The 21,756-nt window shown below is 48.3% G+C and overlaps 1 protein-coding gene across 1 annotated transcript in view; it reads left to right on the top strand.

Moving 5' to 3' along the window:
- LOC144511397 (snake venom vascular endothelial growth factor toxin ICPP-like) overlaps positions 1-20,126 on the top strand; it is a 34,342-nt gene extending 14,216 nt beyond the window's left edge. The window contains exons 3-8 of the mRNA XM_078241713.1: positions 5,215-5,236; positions 8,894-9,090; positions 14,439-14,518; positions 17,270-17,299; positions 17,445-17,510; positions 19,140-20,126. Coding sequence (XP_078097839.1) covers positions 5,215-5,236; positions 8,894-9,090; positions 14,439-14,518; positions 17,270-17,299; positions 17,445-17,510; positions 19,140-19,200 — 456 coding nt within the window. The 3' untranslated portion in view covers positions 19,201-20,126. The remainder of the gene's footprint in view (positions 1-5,214; positions 5,237-8,893; positions 9,091-14,438; positions 14,519-17,269; positions 17,300-17,444; positions 17,511-19,139) is intronic.
- Positions 20,127-21,756: the final 1,630 nt, after the last annotated feature.

Here is a 21,756-nt window from a genome sequence, read left to right on the forward strand (position 1 = left end):
GGAGAACGTGCAAGTTGCACACACAAAGTCTCCCAAGGCCGGTATTGAACCCGGCTCTCTGGCGCTGTGAGGCAGCAGTGCTAACCACTGTGCCGCTTATTTTGGATCCGTACACACTCAGTTCCCCTTGTTTTGCTGACAAGTCTGTCTCTCTTCCCTTCAACCCTTCCCCATGCTTGTCAAAGCTTCCGTGTGATCTCTTTTCCTTTGGACTACGCTGCCAAACTTACTAAAATCTCGCCCCCGTATGCGGGAGTGTGAGGGTTCAGTCTAAGTGCGTTGCCCCGCACCTCCCTTTTCTTGAGCTTTCCATCGCAAAATTATTTTCCTTTCTTCAATTGAGGCCTTTCGAAGCAACTGAATAATTATCTGAGGAGAGAATTTGTTGGGCAATGGGGAGAAGGAGAGGGCATGGGAGTAGCTTTTGGCGATGGTCGTCATGGAAACAACAGGCCCAAATGGACACCACCTACACCCTATCTATTCCACTATTCAGACCTCTTAAAAGTTAAAGTTTATTTGTTAGTCACAAGTAAGGCTTACATTAACACTGCAATGATCTTTGTATATTGTATATGAATCTCGGGGCGCTTCCAGAGTGCAAATGTGAACCTCGGGTGCAGTTGTGATGCACGCGGTACAGCAGCAAGTTTGTGCGCAGCGAGCTCCCAACGTGATAACGGCCAGCTCACTGAATTCGTGGTGTTGGTTGATGAGGTAAATACTGGGGCAGGACACTTAGAACATAGAACATAGAACATAGAACATTACAGCGCAGAACAGGCCCTTCGGCCCACGATGTTGCACCGACCAGTTAAAAAAAAAAACTGTGACCCTCCAACCTAAACCAATTTCTTTTCGTCCATGAACCTATCTACGGATCTCTTAAACGCCCCCAAACTAGGCGCATTTACTACTGATGCTGGCAGGGCATTCCAATCCCTCACCACCCTCTGGGTAAAGAACCTACCCCTGACATCGGTTCTATAACTACCCCCCCTCAATTTAAAGCCATGCCCCCTCGTGCTGGATTTCTCCATCAGAGGAAAAAGGCTATCACTATCCACCCTATCTAAACCTCTAATCATCTTATATGTTTCAATAAGATCCCCTCTTAGCCGCCGCCTTTCCAGCGAAAACAATCCCAAATCCCTCAGCCTCTCCTCATAGGATCTCCCCTCCATACCAGGCAACATCCTGGTAAACCTCCTCTGCACCCTCTCCAAAGCCTCCACATCCTTCCTGTAATGTGGGGACCAGAACTGCACACAGTACTCCAAGTGCGGCCGCACCAGAGTTGTGTACAGTTGCAACATAACGCTACGACTCCTAAATTCAATCCCCCTACCAATAAACGCCAAGACACCATATGCCTTCTTAACAACCTTATCTACTTGATTCCCAACTTTCAGGGATCTATGCACACATACACCTAGATCCCTCTGCTCCTCCACACTATTCAAAGTCCTCCCGTTAGCCCTATACTCAACACATCTGTTATTCCTACCAAAGTGAATTACCTCACACTTCTCCGCATTAAACTCCATCCGCCACCTCTCGGCCCAACTTTGCAACCTGTCTAAGTCTTCCTGCAAACTACGACACCCTTCCTCACTGTCTACCACACCACCGACTTTGGTGTCATCAGCAAATTTGCTAATCCACCCAACTATACCCTCATCCAGATCATTAATAAATATTACAAACAGCAGTGGCCCCAAAACAGATCCCTGAGGTACACCACTTGTAACAGATCCCTGAGGTACACCACTTGGGGCAGACACCCCTGCCAGACCGTGTCTTGGGAGTCTGTGCGTTCCCTCGAGATGGTGGTTGGGCCGTCAGCTTAACATCCGACCTGCCAGGCAGTCTCACTGACACTGCTGCACTCGGTCAACCTAGACCAGTGGTGGGCAGTCTGGAGGCCACACGTGGGCCATCGGAGTGCAGGCCCACGAGACGTTTTGTTGGCCGTTGCCCAGACGCGGGGTTGCCACATTCCGCTGATTTCCGTCAGGGTAGTTTTTTTTTTCCTCCCGGTGTGACTGAAGCGATTCGCGCGTAAAGCAAGGGTGAGTGAAGTGAGATGCTGATTGCTCACAACACTGACTGTGAGAGCCGTGCGCTCTCTCTGTGTCCAAAGCGTCATTTTGTTTTAACCATTTGAAGTTGATGAGATTTCCATTAATATATAAACGATGCAGCATTTTATATAACTCGCTATGAAATATTCATCGTATATTAAATGTATTTAACCTTATTCATGGGGTCATGGTTAGTGAACAAACCCAATTTCAATCTTGTGGCCCACTCACTAGCCTAGCTTACCTAGGTCTTGTGTTTGTGTATCGGGAGTGGGGCTTGAACTCGCAACCTTCTGACTCCAAGGGGGCCCCCAGTGACCCATGGCTGATCACTGAAACTTCCCTGGAACTCTCCAACTAATTAAGACAAAGGTCTGAGGTCACGTACCAACCGACTCGAGAACAGCTTCTTCCCTGCTGCCATCAGACTTTTGAATGGACCTACCTCGCATTAAGTTGATCTTTCTCTACACCCTAGCTGTGACTGTAACACTACATTCTGCACTCTCTCCTTTCTTTCTCCCTTATGTACTCTATGAACGATATGTTTTGTCTGTGTAGCGTGCAAGAAACAATACTAAAAATATGAAATTTTATTTATTAGTGTCACAAGTAGGCTTACATTAACACTGCAGTGAAGTTACTGTGAAAATCCCCCAGTCGCCACACTCCGGCGCCTGTTCGGGTACACTGAGGGAGAATGTAGCATGGCCAATCCACCTAACCAGGACTGTGGGAGGAAACCGGAGCACCCGGAGGAAACCCACGCAGGCACGGGGAGAATGTGCAGACCCTGCACAGACAGGGACCCAATCCGGGAATCGAATCCGGGTCCCTGGCACTGTGAGGCAGCCGTGCTAACCACTGTGCGTATCCCAATACGTGTGACAATAATGAATCAAATCACTTTGTATTAAGTCGATCTTTCTCTGCGCCCTAGCTATGACGGGAACACTATGTTCTGCCCCCTCCCCTATGTACTCGATGAACGGTAATGCTTTGTCTGTATAGAACTCAAGAAACAATACTTTTCACTGCATCCCAATACATGTGACAGTAATAAATCAAATCCAAACGTGGGCTCCAGCCCAGAAACTTGATGGTCCATCTGCTTTTCCCCCTCCCTGTGGCTATTTAAAATGACACGCTGACTGTTAAAATAGCATCACCAGGAATTCAGGGTGAAAGCAGCAACCAACTTAAAAATAGCCAATGGAGGAAATAGAACTATTTGTCTTGTGATTGGCTCTGACTTCCCACTGACCCAGGCTCGATGGGGAAAGTCTCTGTCATTGTTTCTGCTTGAAGAAATTTTGGAGAATGTTCTGTGCGCCACCACCATCACCCCCCACCCACCAACCTTTCTGCCCTCTCCCTCCCTCACTGATATTTACTTTGTCCTAATCTGGTCTCCTAATATTGAGTCATTGAAGATTCAGACTCTGGGAGTTAAAGGACAACCACACAATTGCAATTTTTTTTTGGTAGGTGATTAGTCTCTGTGCATCTGTCTTCCTCTACCTTTCTTTTTTGGTTGCCCCCTCGCCTCCCCACTTTCTCCCTCTCCGCACTCCCCTCCCCAACCTTAACCCTAATCGGACTTTCCCAGGTTTGCGTCCATGGTCTGAGATGCTGCGGATTGGATCCCACAGGCTCGGGAGAATAAAGCTCTGCTCAATCTTTGTTTTCCTGCCAAGAACATTTTGTCCTCCTCCTTGGAAGATTTCCACGTGACAGTGTGTCAAATCCCGACTGCAGTAACCACGGAAACAATTAAAAACCAGACAGGAATTTCTTCACTCATCCTGTGTTTCGAAGGGAAGATTTGGAAAGAGTGAACTTTTAACCCTGTGCTTTCATGTAGGTCAGTGAATCTCCAGGCCCCAAAGTAGGCCTCATATCCCTCGGTGAGTCTCCAGGCCCCAACCTGGGCCTCATATCCCTCAGTGAGTCTCCAGGCCCCAAAGTAGGCCTCATATCCCCCGGTGAGTCTCCAGGCCCCAAAGTAGGCCTTATTTCCGCACTAGGCCTTGGAGGTTGATGTAAAGCTCTGTGAGGTTCTTGGTCATCAGGAGCCCAGCTTTGAGTTGCTGTTGCCTGGCCAGCATGTGGCAGAGTCTCTAAAGACTTGGGAATAACTGTCTGACATTGTCAATTTGTCAAGATGGTTATGGAATCTACAGGGATTGAGGCTTAATCTCCAATGAAGGCTCTCCTTTGAGAGCCTGGGAGTAAAATTGTAGAACTATAGAATCCTTACAATGCTGAAAGAGGACGTTTGGCCCATTGAGTTTGCACCGACTCTCCAAAAGAGCATCTTACCCATGCCCTCCACCCCAACCTTATCCCCATAACCCTGCACATTTACCATGGCCAATCCACCTAACCTGCACATCTTTAGACACTAAGGGGCAATTTAGCATGGCCAATCCACCTAACCTGCACATCTTTGGACATTAAGGGGCAATTTAGCATGGCCAATCCACCTAACCTGCACATCTTTGGGCATTAAGGGGCAATTTAGTGTGGCCAATCCACCTAACCTGCACATCTTTAGACACTAAGGGGCAATTTAGCATGGCCAATCCACCTAACCTGCACATCTTTGGACATTAAAGGACAATTTAGCATGGCCAATCCATGCTAACCAAACGACTACTTAGGAGCCATTTTAATTTTTTCCTCAACACTTTCGTCAGTTTGGGTGGAAAGTGATGGCTATATGATTGACACTCCAATCATCCAATCTGGCAATGAAGAGTCAGAAGGCCAGAGCCCTCTGCAAATTGTTGACCAATGAGTATATAGGGGCGGCCTCCTGGAGGCAGGAAGTCCTGCTGAAATCTTCAGGAGAACATCCTGTCAGAGTTGGCAACCCTGAGACCTGGTCATCTACAAACCTCATGTTCCGCCTCCATCATTTGTAGGTCAGTGAGTCTCCAGGCCCCAAAGCAGGCCTCATTTCCCTCAATGAATCTCTAGGCCTCAAAGTAGGCCTCATTTCCCTCAATGAATCTCCAGGCCTCAAAGTAGGCCTCATTTTCCTTGGTGAATCTCCAGGCCCCAAAGTAGGGTGCATTTTTTAAGCAAGACACTAATTTCTCTCTCTCTCTGTTTTTCTGTCTTTCAGTTGTCTAAACAAGCTCCAGGAGGTAAGCTGCATATAACTAAATTCTGTCTGTTATACGGGAGACCCTAGTTTTAATTCCAGGGTAAAGAACCAGGTGAAATGAACTCTGACCTACTCTGGGGCTAGTGCAGGCATGATGGGCCAAATGGCCCTTTCTTTGCTAATTATGGTTCCAAGAGTGGTGAGAGCAATCTTGCCCCGCTCCCACTCCCTCCACAAACACACACGAGATTCATTCTTCAGCCAATTATTTAACCACTGCCAAGTCAACAAGGGTAAGAATAAACATTCCCCTTCTAATAACAGGGAATCGAGAGATTAACAGCAGACTGGGGAGTGATGGAGAAGTGAGTTGGAGAATGGATTATCTAGTGCAATGAGCCATCAAATGTTTTGTAATTCTTTCCTCGGCCAACAGTTTTGTTGCCCATCCCTAATTGCCCCTTGAGAAGGTGATGGCGAGACCTCGCCTTGTACTGCTGCAGTCCATGTGGTGTAGGTACACCCACAGTGCTGTTAGGGAGCTTGGAGGGGTGGGGTGGGGTTCCAAATTGGGGTGATGAGTGACTTGGAGGGGAACCTGCAGGTGGTGATGCTTAAAGTTTATTTATTAGTGTCACAAGTAGGTTTACATTAACACTGCAATGAAGTTACTATGAAAATCCCCATGTTGCCACACTCCGGCGCCTGTTCGGGGTACACTGAGGGAGAAATTAGCACAGCCAATGCACCCTAACCAGCGCGTCTTTCGGAGTACGGGAGGAGACCAGAGGACTCGGACGAGACCGACGCAGATACTGGGAGAATGTGCAGACTCTGCACAGACAGTGACCCAAGCTGACCCGGAATTGAACCCGGGTCCCTGGCGCTGAGAGGTAGCAGTGCTAACCACTGTGCCAACGTGCCGCCCCAGTCTCGTGTGTCTGCTGCCCTTGTCCTTCTCGTTCAGTGTGGTAATGTGGCCCCTTTAAGGGGAGAGTCTTTGACAGCCATGTGATCGAGCCGGACCTTACGGAGTGGCAGCACGGGAAGCGGGGCCTATCGGGAGTGGGGGCGCGCATCCTAGAATGGGGAGGGCCTTCAGTTGGAGCCAGGGAAGAAAAGAGACTATACCTGTGCATATGTTCTACCAGACCATGCGTTCTCCCTGTGTCTGCGTGGGTTTCCTCCAGGTGCTCCAGTTTCCTCCCCATCCTCCAGGTTAGGTTATTTGGCCATGCTAAATTGCCCCTTAGTGTCAGGGGGACCAACAGGGTAAATATGTGGAGTTACAGGAATAAGATCTGGGTGGGATTGTGGTCGGTGCATTCTCGATGGGGCCAGATGGCCTCTTTCTGCACTGCAGGGATTAAAGACCCTTACCACGTATATGGTTCATAGTTTAATAAACCCTTAATGTTGGAGCCGCATTGAGTCACCTCTAGTTAGTACAGTAGGAGAGGTCAGTTCCTTGTGGAAGAATCTACAACATGTCTATCTCCTGACAGAGAGATCTTGCATCGAAAGATAGGAGGAGGCCCTTCGAGCCTGCTCCACCATTCATTATGATCATGGCTGATCGTCCAACTCAATAGCCCAATCCTGCTTTCTCCCCATAACCTTTGATCCCATTCGCCCCAAGTGCTATATCCAGCCGCCTCTTGAATACATTCAATGTTTTGGCCTCAACTACTTCCTGTGGTAATGAATTCCACAGGCTCACCACTCTTGGGGTGAAGAAATGTCTCCTCACCTCCGTCCTAAATGGTCTACCCTGAATCCTCAGACTGTGACCCCCTGAATTCAAGGACACACACTCGGTGTATGCCCCGGACAGACTTTTGCCCTGTGATTGTTTCGCCTTCAGAAACGTGTGGATCTCTCGCCATTGAAGCTTGGAAACATTCCCACATCGATCGTTCATAAGATATAGGACCAGAATTAGGCCATTCAGCCCATCGAGTCTACTCCGCCATTCAATCATGGCTGATAAGTTTCTCAACCCCATTCTCCTGCCTTTCCCCCGTAACCTTTGACCCCCTTACCAATCAAGAACCTATCTATCTCTGTCTCAAATACACTCAATGACCCGGCCTCCTCTGTGGCAACGAATTCCACAGATTCACCACCCTCTGGCTGAAGAAATTCCTCCTCATCCCGGTTCTAAAGGGTTGTCCCTTTACTCTGAGGCTATGCCCTAGCATGGCCAATCTGCCTAACCTACACATCTTTGTACACTAAGGGGTAATTTAGCATGGCCAATCCCCCTAACTTATACATCTTTGGACACAAAGGGGCAATTTAGCATGGCCAATCCCCCTAGCCTGCACATCCTGGGACACTAAGTGACATTTAGCATGGCCAATCCACCTAACCTGCACATCTTTGGAGTGTGGGAGGAAACCAGAGCACCCGGAGGAAACCCATGCAGACATGGGGAGAACGTGCAAACTCCACACAGACAGTGACTCAAGGCCAGAGTCTAACTCTGGGTCCCTGGTGCTGTGTGGCAGCAGTGCTAACCACTGCCAATTGGGGAAACGGGGCTTGATACAAGTTAGGATATGGTTGCAAGAGTTTAAGATGAGCTTAAACTAATGATGGAAATGGAAAATTGGACAAGAGATCGGAGTATGGTGGAAAATTTCAGTCAATTTTACCTTTTAAGCACATTGTTAATTGAATGACCTGCTGTAGTGTAGCCAGCAATCCCAGAAGGAGAAAACAGTTCAGGCAAGCAGTCTTCTTTCCCCATTTTACTGTTTTTCCTTCTGGGATCACAGTCCAATTCTCCTGTTTATTGACAAGAGCTGCCTTGCAATCAATGATCCATTTCACCAGGATCATTGTTTCCCTTTGTGGGAGTGTCTAGGACCAGAGGACATGATCTCAGAGTAAGGAGGGGGAGGGGGGTCACCCATTTAAGACAGAGATGAGGAAGAATTCCTTCTCTCAGACAGTAGTGAATCAATGGAATTCCTTTCCTCCCGCAGTCCAAAAGACGTGCTGGTTAGATGCATTGGCCGTGCTAAATTCTCCCTCCGTGTGGGCGACTAGGGTTTTTTTTATAGTAGCTTCATTGCAGTATTAATGTAATCCTACTGTAGAGGCTGGGGCATTAAGTATGTTCAAGGCTGAGACAGTCAGATTTTTAATCAGTAAGGGAATCGAGGGTTATGGGGAAAAGATGAGAAAGTGGAGTTGAGGATTAACACATCAAATCAGTCATGATCTCATTGAATGGCGGGGCAGGCTCAATGGGCCGAATGGCCTGTTTCAGCTTCCATATCGTATGGTATTATAGTCAGCAAGCTCATAACGGCACAGTGGTTAGCACTGCTGCCTCACGGCACCAGGAACCTGGGTTCAATTCCCGGCCTGGGTCACTGTGTGGAGTCTGCACATTCTCCCCGTGTCTGCGTGGGTTTCCTCCGGGTGCTCCGGTTTCCTTCCACAGTCGTGCTGGTTAGGGGCATTGGCCGTGCTAAATCCTCCCTCCGTATACCCGAACAGGTGCCGGAGTGTGGATTTTCACAGTAATTTCATTTCAGTGTTAATGTAAGCCTAATTGTGACACTAAAATATAAAGTTTAATGTTGTAACTAGTCCCAGAGGGTCTTGCCCTGCCTGAGTACAAAGCTAATGAATGGCTCCTGTACTCTTGGCTTTTTTTTCTCGTTTCCCCACCCCGCTCCTCCAGTGATGCCCTTCGAGGAGGTTTGGAACCGCAGTCACTGTCGGGCTATTGAAGTGCTGGTGGATGTTGTCCGAGAGTATCCCAGCCAGGCCGAGTACATCTTCAAACCCTCCTGCGTTCCTCTCTTGCGGTGTGCCGGTTGCTGTGGGGACGAGAAGCTACGGTGCACAGTACGGGAAACGTACAACGTAACGATACAGGTGAGCAGAATGCGCGACGTCACCAGACAGGTAAGGACGACATGCTGATTGTCCGTGTAGCTCAGGACCAGGTCGCGTGATCGCTTGCCCTCCGAGCCATGGTAGGGGGAGGAGGGGAAGCCTCCATCTCTACTCTGGGTTCAGTCCTCACTGCTGTGGGCAGCACGGTGGCACAATAGATAGCACTGCTGCCTCACAGCGCCAGGGACCCGGGTTCAATTCCGGCCTTTGGTCACTGTCGTGTGGAGTTTGCACGTTCTCCCTGTGTCTGCGTGGGTTTCCTCCGGGTGCTCCGGTTTCCTCCCACAGTCCAAAGATGTGTAGGTTAGGTGGATTGGCCATACTAAATTGCCCCTTAATGTAAGGGGGACTAGCTGGAATAAATACATGGAGTTATGGGGATAGGGCCTGGGTGGGATTGTGGTCGGTGCACTCAATGGGCCGAATGGCCTCCTTCTGCACTGTCGGGATTCTATGAAATTCTATTCTGTAATCCCATTTACCAGCACTTGGCCCATTGCCTTGAATGTTATGACGTACCAAGTGCTCAGTTGCTTATAAGGGATTAGAGGAAACATAGGCAGCACAGTGGTTAGCACTGCTGCTTCACAGCTCCAGGGACCTGCGTTCAATTCCCGGCTTGGGTCACTGTCTGTGTGGAGTTTGCACATTCTCCTCGTGTCTGCATGGGTTTCCTCCGGGTGCTCCGGTTTCCTCCCACAGTCCAAAGATGTGCGGGTTAGGTCGATTGGCCATGCTAAAATTGCCCCTTAGTGTCCTGAGATGCATAGCTTAGAGGGATTAGTGGGTAAATATGTAGGGATATGGGGGTAGGGCCTGGGTGGGATTGTGGTCAGTGCAGACTCAATGGGCCGAATGGCCTCTTTCTGTGCTGTAGGGTTTCTATGATTCGATATTGTGGGTTCATTTTTTGAGATTAGGCACATATCATTAAAAAAAGAGTAACTGGGGAGAGAATAGGGCCCCTTAAAGATCAACAAGGTCGTCTATGTGTGGAACCACAGGAGATGGGTGAGATCCTAAGCGAAAATTTCTCATCGGTATTTACCATGGAGAAAGACACGGAAGCAAGGGAACCTGGGGAAGTAAACAGTGATGTCTTGTGAAGTGTCCAAATTACAGAGGAGGGAGGCGCTGGAGGTCTTAAAATGCATAAAGGTAAATAAATCCCCGGGACCTGGTCAAGTGTAACCCAGGACTTAGTGGGCAGCGAAGGAAGAAATTGCGGGGCCCCTAGCGAAGATATTATGTCATCGACAGTATCTGGTCACCCTGCTATAGGAAGGATGTTATTAAACTGGAAAGGATGCAATAAAGATTTACAAGGATGTCACTGGGACTGGAAGGTTTGAATTATAAGGAGATAGGCTGGGACTTTTTTTCCCTGGAGCACAGGAGGATGAGGGGGTGACCTTATAGAGGTTTATAAAATCATGAGGGGCAGAGATAAGGTGAATAGCCGAGGTCTTTTCCCCAGGGTAGGGGGGAGTCCAAAACTAGATAGGTTTACAGTGAGAGGGGAAAGGGGACCTAAGGGGCACCTTTTTCACAGAGGGTGGTGTGTGTATGGAATGAGCTGCCAGAGGAGGTGGTAAAACGGGTACAATTATGACATTTAGAAGACATTTGGACAGGTACATGGATGGGAAAGGTTTAGAGGGATATGGGCCAAACGCAGGCAAATGGGACTCCTCAGTTTAGGGAACCTGGTCAGCATGGACGAGTTGGGCCGAAGGACCTGTTTCCATGCTGTATATCCCTATGAGCCTATAACAGTTAAAAATGAATATAAAGCTTGAAGATTTCAGAGTTGCGTTTTGGGGTGACAGTTTGGGAAGCCCTGCCCCATCCCATTCTCCCTTTTGTCCTTGGACTAGTTATCCCTTATCTATGTTATTCACTTCAGCCACTCCCTGTGGTGACGAGTTCCACACTCTCACCACTCTGGGCCAAGGTATTTCACCTGACCCAATGGGCTTATGCATCACATGGTGTGGGGACTGATGCCATGAAGAAGGGTGAGCCTGGGCTCGATCCCCACGCTGTGCTCAAGTCAACTGATCTTGGCCAAAGGTGGGGGGGGAGGGGGTCTCGCTTGCTCCCTCATTCATGCAGTGTGGGACTTTCAGAGGCTGGAGAAGCTGGGATTGTTCTCCTTGGAGGAGAGAAAGTTAGGTGATTTTGATGGCAATATTACGACTTGGATTCCTGTGTGAATCATAGAATCCCTACAGTACAGAAGGAGACCATTCAGCCCCTCGAGTCTGCACTGACTACACCCACCCAGGCCCTATTCCTGTAACCCCACACATTTACATAAGAACTAGGAGTAGGCCATCTGGCCCCTCGAGCCTGCTCCGCCATTCAATAAGATCATGGCTGATCTTTTCGTGGACTCAGCTCCACTTACCCGCCCGCTCACCATAACCCTTAATTCCTTCACTGTTCAAAAATCTATCTATCATTGCCTTAAAAACATTCAACGAGGTAGCCTCAACTGCTTCACTGGGCAGGGAATTCCACAGATTCACAACCCTTTGGGTGAAGAAGTTCCTCCTCCACTCAGTCCTAAATCTGTTCCCCCTTATTTTGAGGCCATGCCCCCTAGTTCTAGTTTGACCCGCCAGTGGAAATGACCTCCCTGCTTCTATCTTATCTATTTCCTTTGTAATCTTGTATGTTTCTATAAGATCTCCCCTCATTCTTCTGAATTGCAATGGGTATAGTTGCAGTCTACTCAGTCTCTCCTCATAAGCCAACCCTCTCAACTCCGGAATCAACCTAGTGAATCTCCTCTGCACCCACTCTAGTGCCAGTATATCCTTTCTCAAGTAAGGAGACCAAAACTGTATACAGTGAATGATGGAACGTAAAACAGGTATAGGCGTGTCAGCTCTTTGAGCCTGCTCTGCCATTCAAAGGATCTCGGCAGAATCGGGTTTGTGGTCTCAAGTCCACTTTCCTGTCTTTACCCCAATAACCTTTGACCTCCTTGTCAGTCTGGCTTGAATATATTCACTGACCCATTCTTCTCTGCGAAGAAGATTGCACAGAAAAGAGGCGTAGACTATTTTCTAAATGGGGAGAGATTTCAGAAATTTGAAGCACAAAGGGACTTGGGAGTCCAAATTCAGGATTCTCTTTAAGGTTAACTGGCAGGTTGAGTTGTTAGTTGGGAAGGCAAATACAATGTTGGCATTCATTTCAAGAGGGCTAGAATACAAAAGCAGGGACGTACTGCTGAGGTTGTATAAGGCTCTGGTCAGACCCCATTTTAAAGTTTATTTTTAAAGTTTATTTGATTAGTGTCACAAGTAGGCTTACATTAACACTGCAATGAAGTTACTGTGAAAATTCCTTAGTTGCCACACTCCAGCGCCTGTTCGGGCACACTGAGGGAGAATTTAGCATGGACAATGCACTTAACCAGCACTTCTTCCGGACTGTGGGAGGAAACCCACGCAGACACGGGGAGAATGTGCAGACTCCACACAGACAGCGACCCAAGCTGGGAAACAAGCCAGCTCCCTGGTGCTGTGAGGCAGCAGTGCCAACCATTGTGCCACCGTGCTGCCCAACCATTGTGCCACCGTGCTGCCCTACCACTGTGCCACCGTGCAAGTTAACTTGCTGCTTGAGTTGATAGGAAGGCAAATGTAATGTTAACATTTATTTCAAGAGGACACAAATACAAAAACAGGGATGTATTGCTGAGGCTTTATAAGGCTCTGGTCAGACCACATTTGGAGTATTGTGAGCAATTTTGGGCCCCCTACCTAAGGAAGGATGTGCTGATCTTGGAGAGGGTCCAGAGGAGGTTCACAAGAATGATGCCTGGTGTTAGGACATAGATAGGATGCAAGACTGGGCGGAGAAGTGGCAGATGGACTTCAACCCAGATAAATGGGTAGTGGTCCATTTTGGCAGGTCAAATGGGATGAAGGAGTACAATATTAAGGGAAAGACTCTTAGTACGGTAGAGGATCAGAAGGACCTTGGGGTCTGGGTCCATAGGACTCTAAAATCGGCCTCGCAGGTGGAGGAGGTGGTTAAGAAGGTGTATGGTGTGCTGGCCTTTATCAATCGAGGGATTGAGTTTAGGAGTCCGGGGATAATGATGCAGCTATATAAGACCCTCGCCAGACCCCACTTGGAGTACTGTGCTCAGTTCTGGTCGCCTCATTACAGGAAGGATGTGGAAAAGATTGAAAGGGTGCAGAGGAGATTTACAAGGATGTTGCCTGGATTGAGTGGCATGCCTTATGAGAATAGGCTGAGGGAGCTCGGTCTTTTCTCCTTGGAGCGACCTAGGATGAGAGGGGACCTAATAGAGGGATATAAGATGTTGAGAGGCATAGATCGAGTGGACTCTCAGGGGCTTTTTCCCAGGGTGGAAATGGCTGCTACAAGAGGACACAGGTTTAAGGTGCTGGGGGGTATGTACAGGGGAAACGTTAGGGGGAAGTTTTTCACACACAGGGTGGTGGGCGAGTGGAATTGGCTGCCGTCAGTGGTGGTGGAGGCAAACTCAATAGGGTCTTTTAAGAGACTCCTGGATGAGTACATGGGACTTAATAGGATGGAGGGTTATAGGTAGGCCTAGAAGGTAGGGATATGTTCGGCACAACTTGTGGGGCCAAAGGGCCTGTTTTGTGCTGTAGTTTTTCTATGTTTCTATGTTTCTATGAAAGGCTTGACGTATGAGGAGCGTTTGAGGTCTCTGGGTCTGTACGCAATGGAGTTTAGAAGGATGAGGGGGATCCCATTAAAACTTAAAGAATACTGAGAGGCCTGGATAGAGTGGACGTGGGGAAGATGTTTCCATTAGTCGGAGAGACTGGGATCCGAGGGCACAGCCTCAGATTAAAGGGATGACCCTTTAGAACCGAGATGAGGAGGAATTTCTTCAGCCAGAGGGTGGTGAATCAGTGGAATTCATTGCCACAGTGGAAGCCGGGTCATTGAGTGTATTTAAGACAGAGATAGATATTCTTGATTGGTAAGGGGGGTCAACGGTTATGGGGTTGAGAAACATATCAGCCATGATCGAATGGCGGAGCAGACTTGATGGGCCAAATGGCCCAATTCTGTTCCTAAACCTTTATGGTCTTATTGACCCGCGAGGGGGAGAAACATTTTCCAAGTTTGAAGATGGAGACCTCTTATTCTGCGTGTGGAGGGGTGTGTGTCATGTGTCAGATCTCTGCCCATTCTCAGGTATTTACTGAGGGTTAACCAAGGAGTTCTACTGTACTCAGTCATGGGTGAGTAGTTGTGAGAGTTCCCCTGTCATTTTTTTTAAGGTAACAAAACTATTTATTTCCCAGGTCATTAAATTAAAACCTTTGGAGCAAGTAACGAGCCAGGAGGAGATGATTTTCACTGAACATAGCAGCTGTGAATGTCGGTGAGTAAACTCTTGTTTAAATCTTGTCTGTCTCCGGGGTAAGGTCTTCCCTGGGACTGACTCTACGCTAATGTGTGTCCCATACACACTTGAGGTTACAGGTTGCATAGGGTATTGGGCTCAGAAAAAGGCCATTTGGCCCAACCAGCCCATGCTGGTGTTTATGTTCCACTCGAACCGCCTCCAATCCCCAATTCGACTTGTTATTGGGATTCAGTGAGACGTATTGTTTCTTGTGCGCTATGCAGACAAACCATACCGTTCATAGAGTACAGAGGAGAAAAGGAAGGGAGAGGGTGCAGAATGTAGTGTTACAGTCATAGCTAGGGTGTCGAGAAAGATCAACTTAATATATGATAGGTCCATTCAAAAGTCTGACGGCAGCAGGGAAGAAGCTGTTCTCGAGTCGGTTGGTACGCGACCTCAGATTCTTGTATCTTTTTCCCGACGGAAGAGAGAATGTCTGGGGTGCGTAGGGGGACCTTGATTATGTTGGCTGCTTTTTCTGAGGCAGCGGGAAGTGTAGACAGAGCCAGTGGATTGGGAGGCTGGTTTGTGTGATGGACTGGGCTACGTTCACACACTTGAAGTTGCAGGTTGCGTAGGCTTTGGACATGAAAACAGGCCCAACCAACCCGTGCTGGCGTTTGTGTTCATCCAAGCCTCCTCCCACCTTCCCTCATCTCAATCTATCATTGTAACCCCAATCTATCATTGTAACCCCTATCTATCATTAATTTGTTTAGCTTAAAATGTATGTTCACTATTCGCTTCAAACACTCCCTGTGACGGTGAGTTCCACATTCTTGCCGCTCTTTGGGCAAGGAGGTTTATGAATTCCCGATTGGATTTCTTGCGGACTATCTTGTATTGACAGCTTCTTGTTCTAATCGGAAGACGATAAGACATAGGAGCAGAATTAGGCCACTCGGCCCATCGAGTCTGCTCCGCCATTCAATCATGGTTGATATTTTTCCCATCCCCATTCTCCTGCCTTTTCCCCATAACCCTTGAGCCCCTTATTAATCAAGAACCTATCTATCTCTGTCTTAAAGACACTCAATGACCCAGCCTCCACAGCCTTGTGCGGCAAAGAGTTCCACAGATTCACCACGCTCTGACTGAAGAAATTCCTCCTCATCTCTGTTTTAAAGGATCGTCCCTTTAGACTGAGGTTGTGCCCTCTGGTTCTAGTTTTTCCTACTAGTGGAAACATCCTCTCCACGTCCACACTATCCAGGCCTCGCTGTATCCTGTAAGTTTCAGTGTGATCCCCGTCATCCTTCTAAACTCCAACGAGTACAGACCCAGAGTCCTCAACCGTTCCTCATACGACAAGCTCTTCATTCCAGGATATCATAGAATCATACAGTGCAGAAGGAAGCCATTCGGCCCATCGAGTCTGCACCGACCACAATCCCACCCAGGCCCTATCCCCATAACCCCATACATTTACCCTAGCTAGTCCCACTGACACCAAGAGGCAATTGGCGGCACGGTAGCACAGTGGTTAGCACTGCTGCTTCACAGCTCCAGGATCCCGGGTTCGATTCCCGGCTCGGGTCACTGTCTGTGTGGAGTTTGCACATTCTCCTCGTGTCTGCGTGGGTTTCCTCCGGGTGCTCCGGTTTCCTCCCACAGTCCAAAGATGTGCGGGTTAGGTTGATTGGCCAGGTTAAAAATTGTCCCTTAGAGTCCTGGGATGCGTAGGTTAGAGGGATTAGTGGGTAAAATATGTGGGGGGAGGGCCTGGGTGGGATTGTGGTCGGTGCAGACTCGATGGGCCGAATGGCCTCCTTCTGCACTGTAGGGTTTCTATGTTAATTTAGCATGGCCAATCCACCTAACCCGCACATCTTTGGATTGTGGGAGGAAACCGGAGCACCCGGAGGAACCCCATGCAGACACGGGGAGAACGTGCAAACTCCACACAGACAGTGACCCAAGCCGGGAATCGAACCCGGATCCCTGGCGCTGTGAGGCAGCAGTGCTAACCACTGTGCCACCGTGCCGCCCAAAGTTGTGCCCTTCCCCACAAGGAAACATTCTTCTTTGTATCAAAACCATAATTTTAAAAAGTCCAATGGTTCCATTGGCACTGACTGATTCTGGGGTGCCCCCTCCTGTAACAATAACCACCCCGGGTTACCCATCCAGTCCTCCCCTTCCGTCTCTCCGGTACTAGCCACTGGATTCTTTAATCCGGGAACACCGCAGTTGGGTTGTAATCCCAGTCCGTGTAGCAGCAGCATCCGTGGATTCGTGGGGTGGACCCTTGAATTTGTGGGAGTGGGGGGGAAAAAGAGATTAACTCGCAATAGCGCCAGTCGGCGTAGGGAGGCTGGGGTCGTTCTCCCCAGAGCAGAGAAGGTTAGGAGGAGATTTGATGGAGGTGTTCAAAACACGAAGGGTTGTGTTAGAGTAAATAAGGGGGAACTGTTTCTAGTGGCCGGGGTTTGGTAACCAAGGCAACCTCGGTGTTAAAACCACTGGGGAGCTGGCAAAATTATTTCCAGCCGGTACTAATTTGGAATTCATTGCCTGAAAGGATGTTGAAGCAGCTTTTGTGCAGTTTTTTAATAGGAAATTGGGTAATGCTTGAATCTGCAGGGTTATAGGAAAAGAGAAGTGTCATGGGACTAAATGGATAGCTTTTTCAAAGAGGTAGCACCAATATGATGGGCCAAGTGGCCTTTTTCTACACTATCAATCCAAGCTCGCCCTCAATATCTCCCTCTTTCTTTTCTTCAGACTGCGACGGAAGCGATTGAAAAGTGACAGGTAAGATAGATATTCCTGCTTCAGGATTCCATCACTCGAACACAGAAATGCTTTACCACAAAACTCTTTTTTTTTCCCCCCCCCTTTAAAGCGTGAACCATCCTGATTTTTTTAATTTGCTCAAGAGACGCCTTTGTTCTTTCAGGAGGACCGGCAAGAGGAGAGGTCAGAGGAGGCGGACAAAGATGGGAGACACGTCTGAGCTTAACCAGTGAGTTTGCAGTCACTGTGCTTGTACTGGGAGCCAGGGCTTTGCCTGGTTGTTACGTCCATGGGGAGGTGTGGTTCTGTTCTACCCAGGGTATGGCCTACAGATGCAGTCAGTAAATGGGTGATTTAAAAAAAAATTTCCATGTGCATGGAAACTGAACCCCCCATCATTGCTCCTCGACCTCATTCAAAGCCTTTGTTTATTTTTGACACCTATCTGTTTTTGCCTTCCCTGGCCTCTTCCATCTCAAGTGCAGCAGACGCAAGGGAACACCACCGCCTGCAAGCTCCCCCGCCAGGTCGCACACCATCCTGACTTGGAAATACATTGGCCGTTCCTTCACTGTCACTGGGTCAAAATCATAGAATCGCTACAGAGCAGAAGGTGGCCATTTGGCCCAGAGAGTCTGCAGTGACTTCCCGTCAGAGCATCTTACCCAGCCCCCCACTGTGCCCACCCTCCGCCCCCAGTCCCATCCCTGCAGCCCCGTGCATTTACCCCACTAATCCCCCTAACCTGCACATCTTTGGACACTATGGGGAAATTTAGCATGGCCAATCCACCTAATCTGCACATCTTTGGACACTATGGGGAAATTTAGCATGGCCAATCCACCTAATCTGCACATCTTTGGACACTAAGGGGCAATTTAGCATGGCCAATCCACCTAATCTGCACATCTTTGGACACTAAGGGGCAATTTAGCATGGCCAATCCACCTAATCTGCACATCTTTGGACACTAAGGGGCAATTTAGCATGGCCAATCCCCCTAACCTGCACATCTTTGGGACGAACACAAAAGAAACCCTGCAACTCATTCCCTACCAGCACTGTGGGTGTACCTACACCATATGGACTGTAGCAGTTCAAAATGGCGGCTCATCGCCACGTTTTGTCAAGGGCAATTGGGGTTGGGCCACAAATGCCGGTCTAGCCAGCGATGCCCACATCCCATGAACAGATATATAGAGAAGGATTTCCTATATAATGGGGCTCTGGTTCTGTGCCCTTGGTATTGGCTATTCCTAGGACCTGCTGGCTCAATGTGGGGGGTATCTCCTCGAGGTGTTTCCTGACTTTGCTTCCATGGTAACCAGATGTTCATTGCGTGAGGGTAGGATAGGGAACAAAGGTGGTACAATAACCTGAGACCACAAATAAGATAGTCGAATGCATTGTTTAAAGAATGATTTTCTTGATATAAAAGTTTTAACAGTAACTCAGCAGAGCAGTGACAACTATGAAAACAGGAGCACTAGAAAAACAGGTCTTGCTTCTAGAATTCTTCCTTGCAGACTGAAAGTCCCTCCAAAACCCGCACATGCTCAGAACCATCGACAAGACATTGCCCGCCAAGACTCGCACGTGCTAAAAACTGTCAACAAGATGCCAGTAAAACAATTCCGTCGGACAAAGGGCTAAAAGGAACACTCTGTAAAAGGCGGGAAAAGAATTGGTGTAGATGTAATCTAATGCTTGAGGGGCTGAATGGCCTCCTATTTCCATTGTTCCAGGGTGTGTTTCTCTGTAATTCAGGCTTGGGGGGGGTGAAGAGAGAGCAGAATGAAGCTTGTTTTATTTCCCCCTTGGTTTTTTTTCTGTTCTCTCCCCTCACTTTTTCTTTCAGATGCCCCACAGCAAGGCGGAGGCGTCTGCAAGCATCCTGCGGTCAGCGGGTGGAGAGCTGATGGCTGAATGTGGGGGATGCGGCATTGACGAGCGACATTGCAAGCTGCGACTGCAGGGTTGGGTGGGGAGCCTAGTGTTTCCCCGATGTGGCTGCCTGAGTGAACTGGGACTTGGTCGCTTGAGGGGGGTGGGGGGGATGGTTTACTGTTAAGCAGCTCACTGTTCTCTTAAACTAGTGACTGGCAACTCCCCCAAGAAGCGTTCCCTCTTGCAACTATTAAAGAATGACTCTTCATCAACTGCTACGTCCAATGGACTGTCCACCCAGCGCCCCCTGTTTGACCGGCTGAGAAACTGCATGTGTGCCTGTATTTGAAAACGCCAATCAACTTAATTCTCTGGAAATTTCTTTTCTCATGTGTACATAGAAGGAAGGAGCTTGCATTTATATAGCACCTTTCCTGGCCGCGGGATGTCCCAGATTGCTTCACAGCCGAATGGTAGCCACTGTATAGCGTAGGAAGTGCCACTTGATGCAGGGCAAGATCCCACCAATGCAGGGAATGTCACTGTGTGCGTAGCAAGATCCCACAAGTGGCAATATGACGAACGATCATTTGTTGAAAGGGTGCCATTTGAACGACCAAAGAATAAAATTCCAGGCCCCATTTAGCCTCTTTCCCCTCATCGCTGACTCAATCTGAGGTATTGTTGCAATGGTGTGTGTGTGATGCCTCAGCAATCCTTGAGTGATAACAGTAAAATAATTCCTATCTTGCTTAACATCCTAAGTTGCAGTGGAGCCAAAGTCTGCTTATCATTGGGCATCATCACCATCCAATCCTAGAATCATCCTCCGTGTACTTGTTGCCCAGTTGAATGGAAGCTCATATTTTCCTTGCATCTCATTCTGGGCCTGGGCCAGCCAAAGGCCACCATTCAGCTATCCTCAACTATGCAATAAAGAATACTTATTAAAAATGAATTCCGGATACTTGTGTGTCACTGTTTGGCTGAAATTCAATTGCGGGGACCAAACGTGCAATTAATAATTATTCTCTGCCGAAAGGTACATCATCCCGACAGGCCAGAAAGAGGACATTCGGCTCATCGAGTCTGCACCGATTGTCCAAATAAGCAGCTTACCCAAGCCTACACCACCCTACCCTATCCCCATAACCCCACGCATTTAGCATGGCCAATCCACCTAACCTGCACATCTTTAAACACTAAGGGGCAATTTAGCATAGCTAATCCACCTAACCTACTCATCTTTGGACACTAAGGAGCAATTTAGCATAGCAAATCCACCTAACCTACACATCTTTGGACACTAAGGAGCAATTTAGCATGGCCAATCCACCTAACCTACACATCTTTGGACACTAAGGAGCAATTTAGCATAGCAAATCCACCTAACCTACACATCTTTGGACACTAAGGAGCAATTTAGCATGGCCAATCCACCTAACCTACACATCTTTGGACACTAAGGAGCAATTTAGCATAGCAAATCCACCTAACCTACACATCTTTGGACACTAAGGAGCAATTTAGCATGGCCAATCCACCTAACCTGCACATCTTTGGACACTAAGGAGCAATTTAGCATGGCCAATCCAACTAACCTACTGTGGGAGGAAACCCATGCAGATGTGAGAACGTGCAAACTCCACACCCACAGTTGCCCCAGGCTGGAATTGAACCCAGGACCCTGGCGCTGTGAGACAGCAGTGCTAACTACTGCACCTCCACTACGGAGAATCCATGGAATCCCTACAGTGCAGTCCTTGAGTCTCCAAAAGAGCATCTCATCCAGGCCCACTCTCTGTATCCCCGTACATTTACTTACCATGGCTAATCCACCTAACCTTCTTTGGACTGTGGGAGGAATTCCACGCAGACACGGGGAGAACGTGCAAACCCCACCCAGACAGTCACCCGAGGCCAGAATTGAACCTGGGTCCCTGGTGCTGTGAGACCACTGTGCTGCTATATTCCATAATTTCTAACTGAAAGACAGAAAGAAAGGCAATGACAGAACGGGGAACACAATAGCAAACAGCAGCGGCATTACTGGGCTGAGATAAGGGGAAGGTATCCATTATTAATTGGAAAATGTCACAAGAGGAAAGGTCTGCAGGGCTATGGACGAAAGCAGGGGAGCAGCCTATATATGATGGGCCAAAAGGCCTTCTTCTGTGCTGTAATGATTTGATGGTTAAAGAGTACAAAAATCTGGGAGCCACAGGGGAGATAATTCAAGGCAGAGCGATTCTGCAATTGTGGATATTGAAAGTGGGTGATGAAATGGAGTAAAATGTGCTATTACCGTCTTTTTAAAAATAAAATCGTTCGCACAGTCAATGGGATTCCAAACATCTCCCAAACTCCTATAAATACTTGCAGCTTAAAACAATTGGGGCCTTTGAAAGGTACAGTTGGGAAGGTGATAATGTAATGCAGATATGCCAAACAGCTTTTTATGGATCACATTGGAAACTTGCAGGCGCTCTCTCATTCCTGGAAGCCCGGGGTTGACTTTTCAAACTGCTCTCAGAAGTGAGGGTTAGTTTTCTGGGAAATGAGGGAATGCTCACGGAACACTGGGTTCT

This window comes from Mustelus asterias, chromosome 24 (assembly GCF_964213995.1).
Source record: "Mustelus asterias chromosome 24, sMusAst1.hap1.1, whole genome shotgun sequence".
NCBI classification, from domain to species: Eukaryota; Metazoa; Chordata; class Chondrichthyes; order Carcharhiniformes; family Triakidae; genus Mustelus; species Mustelus asterias.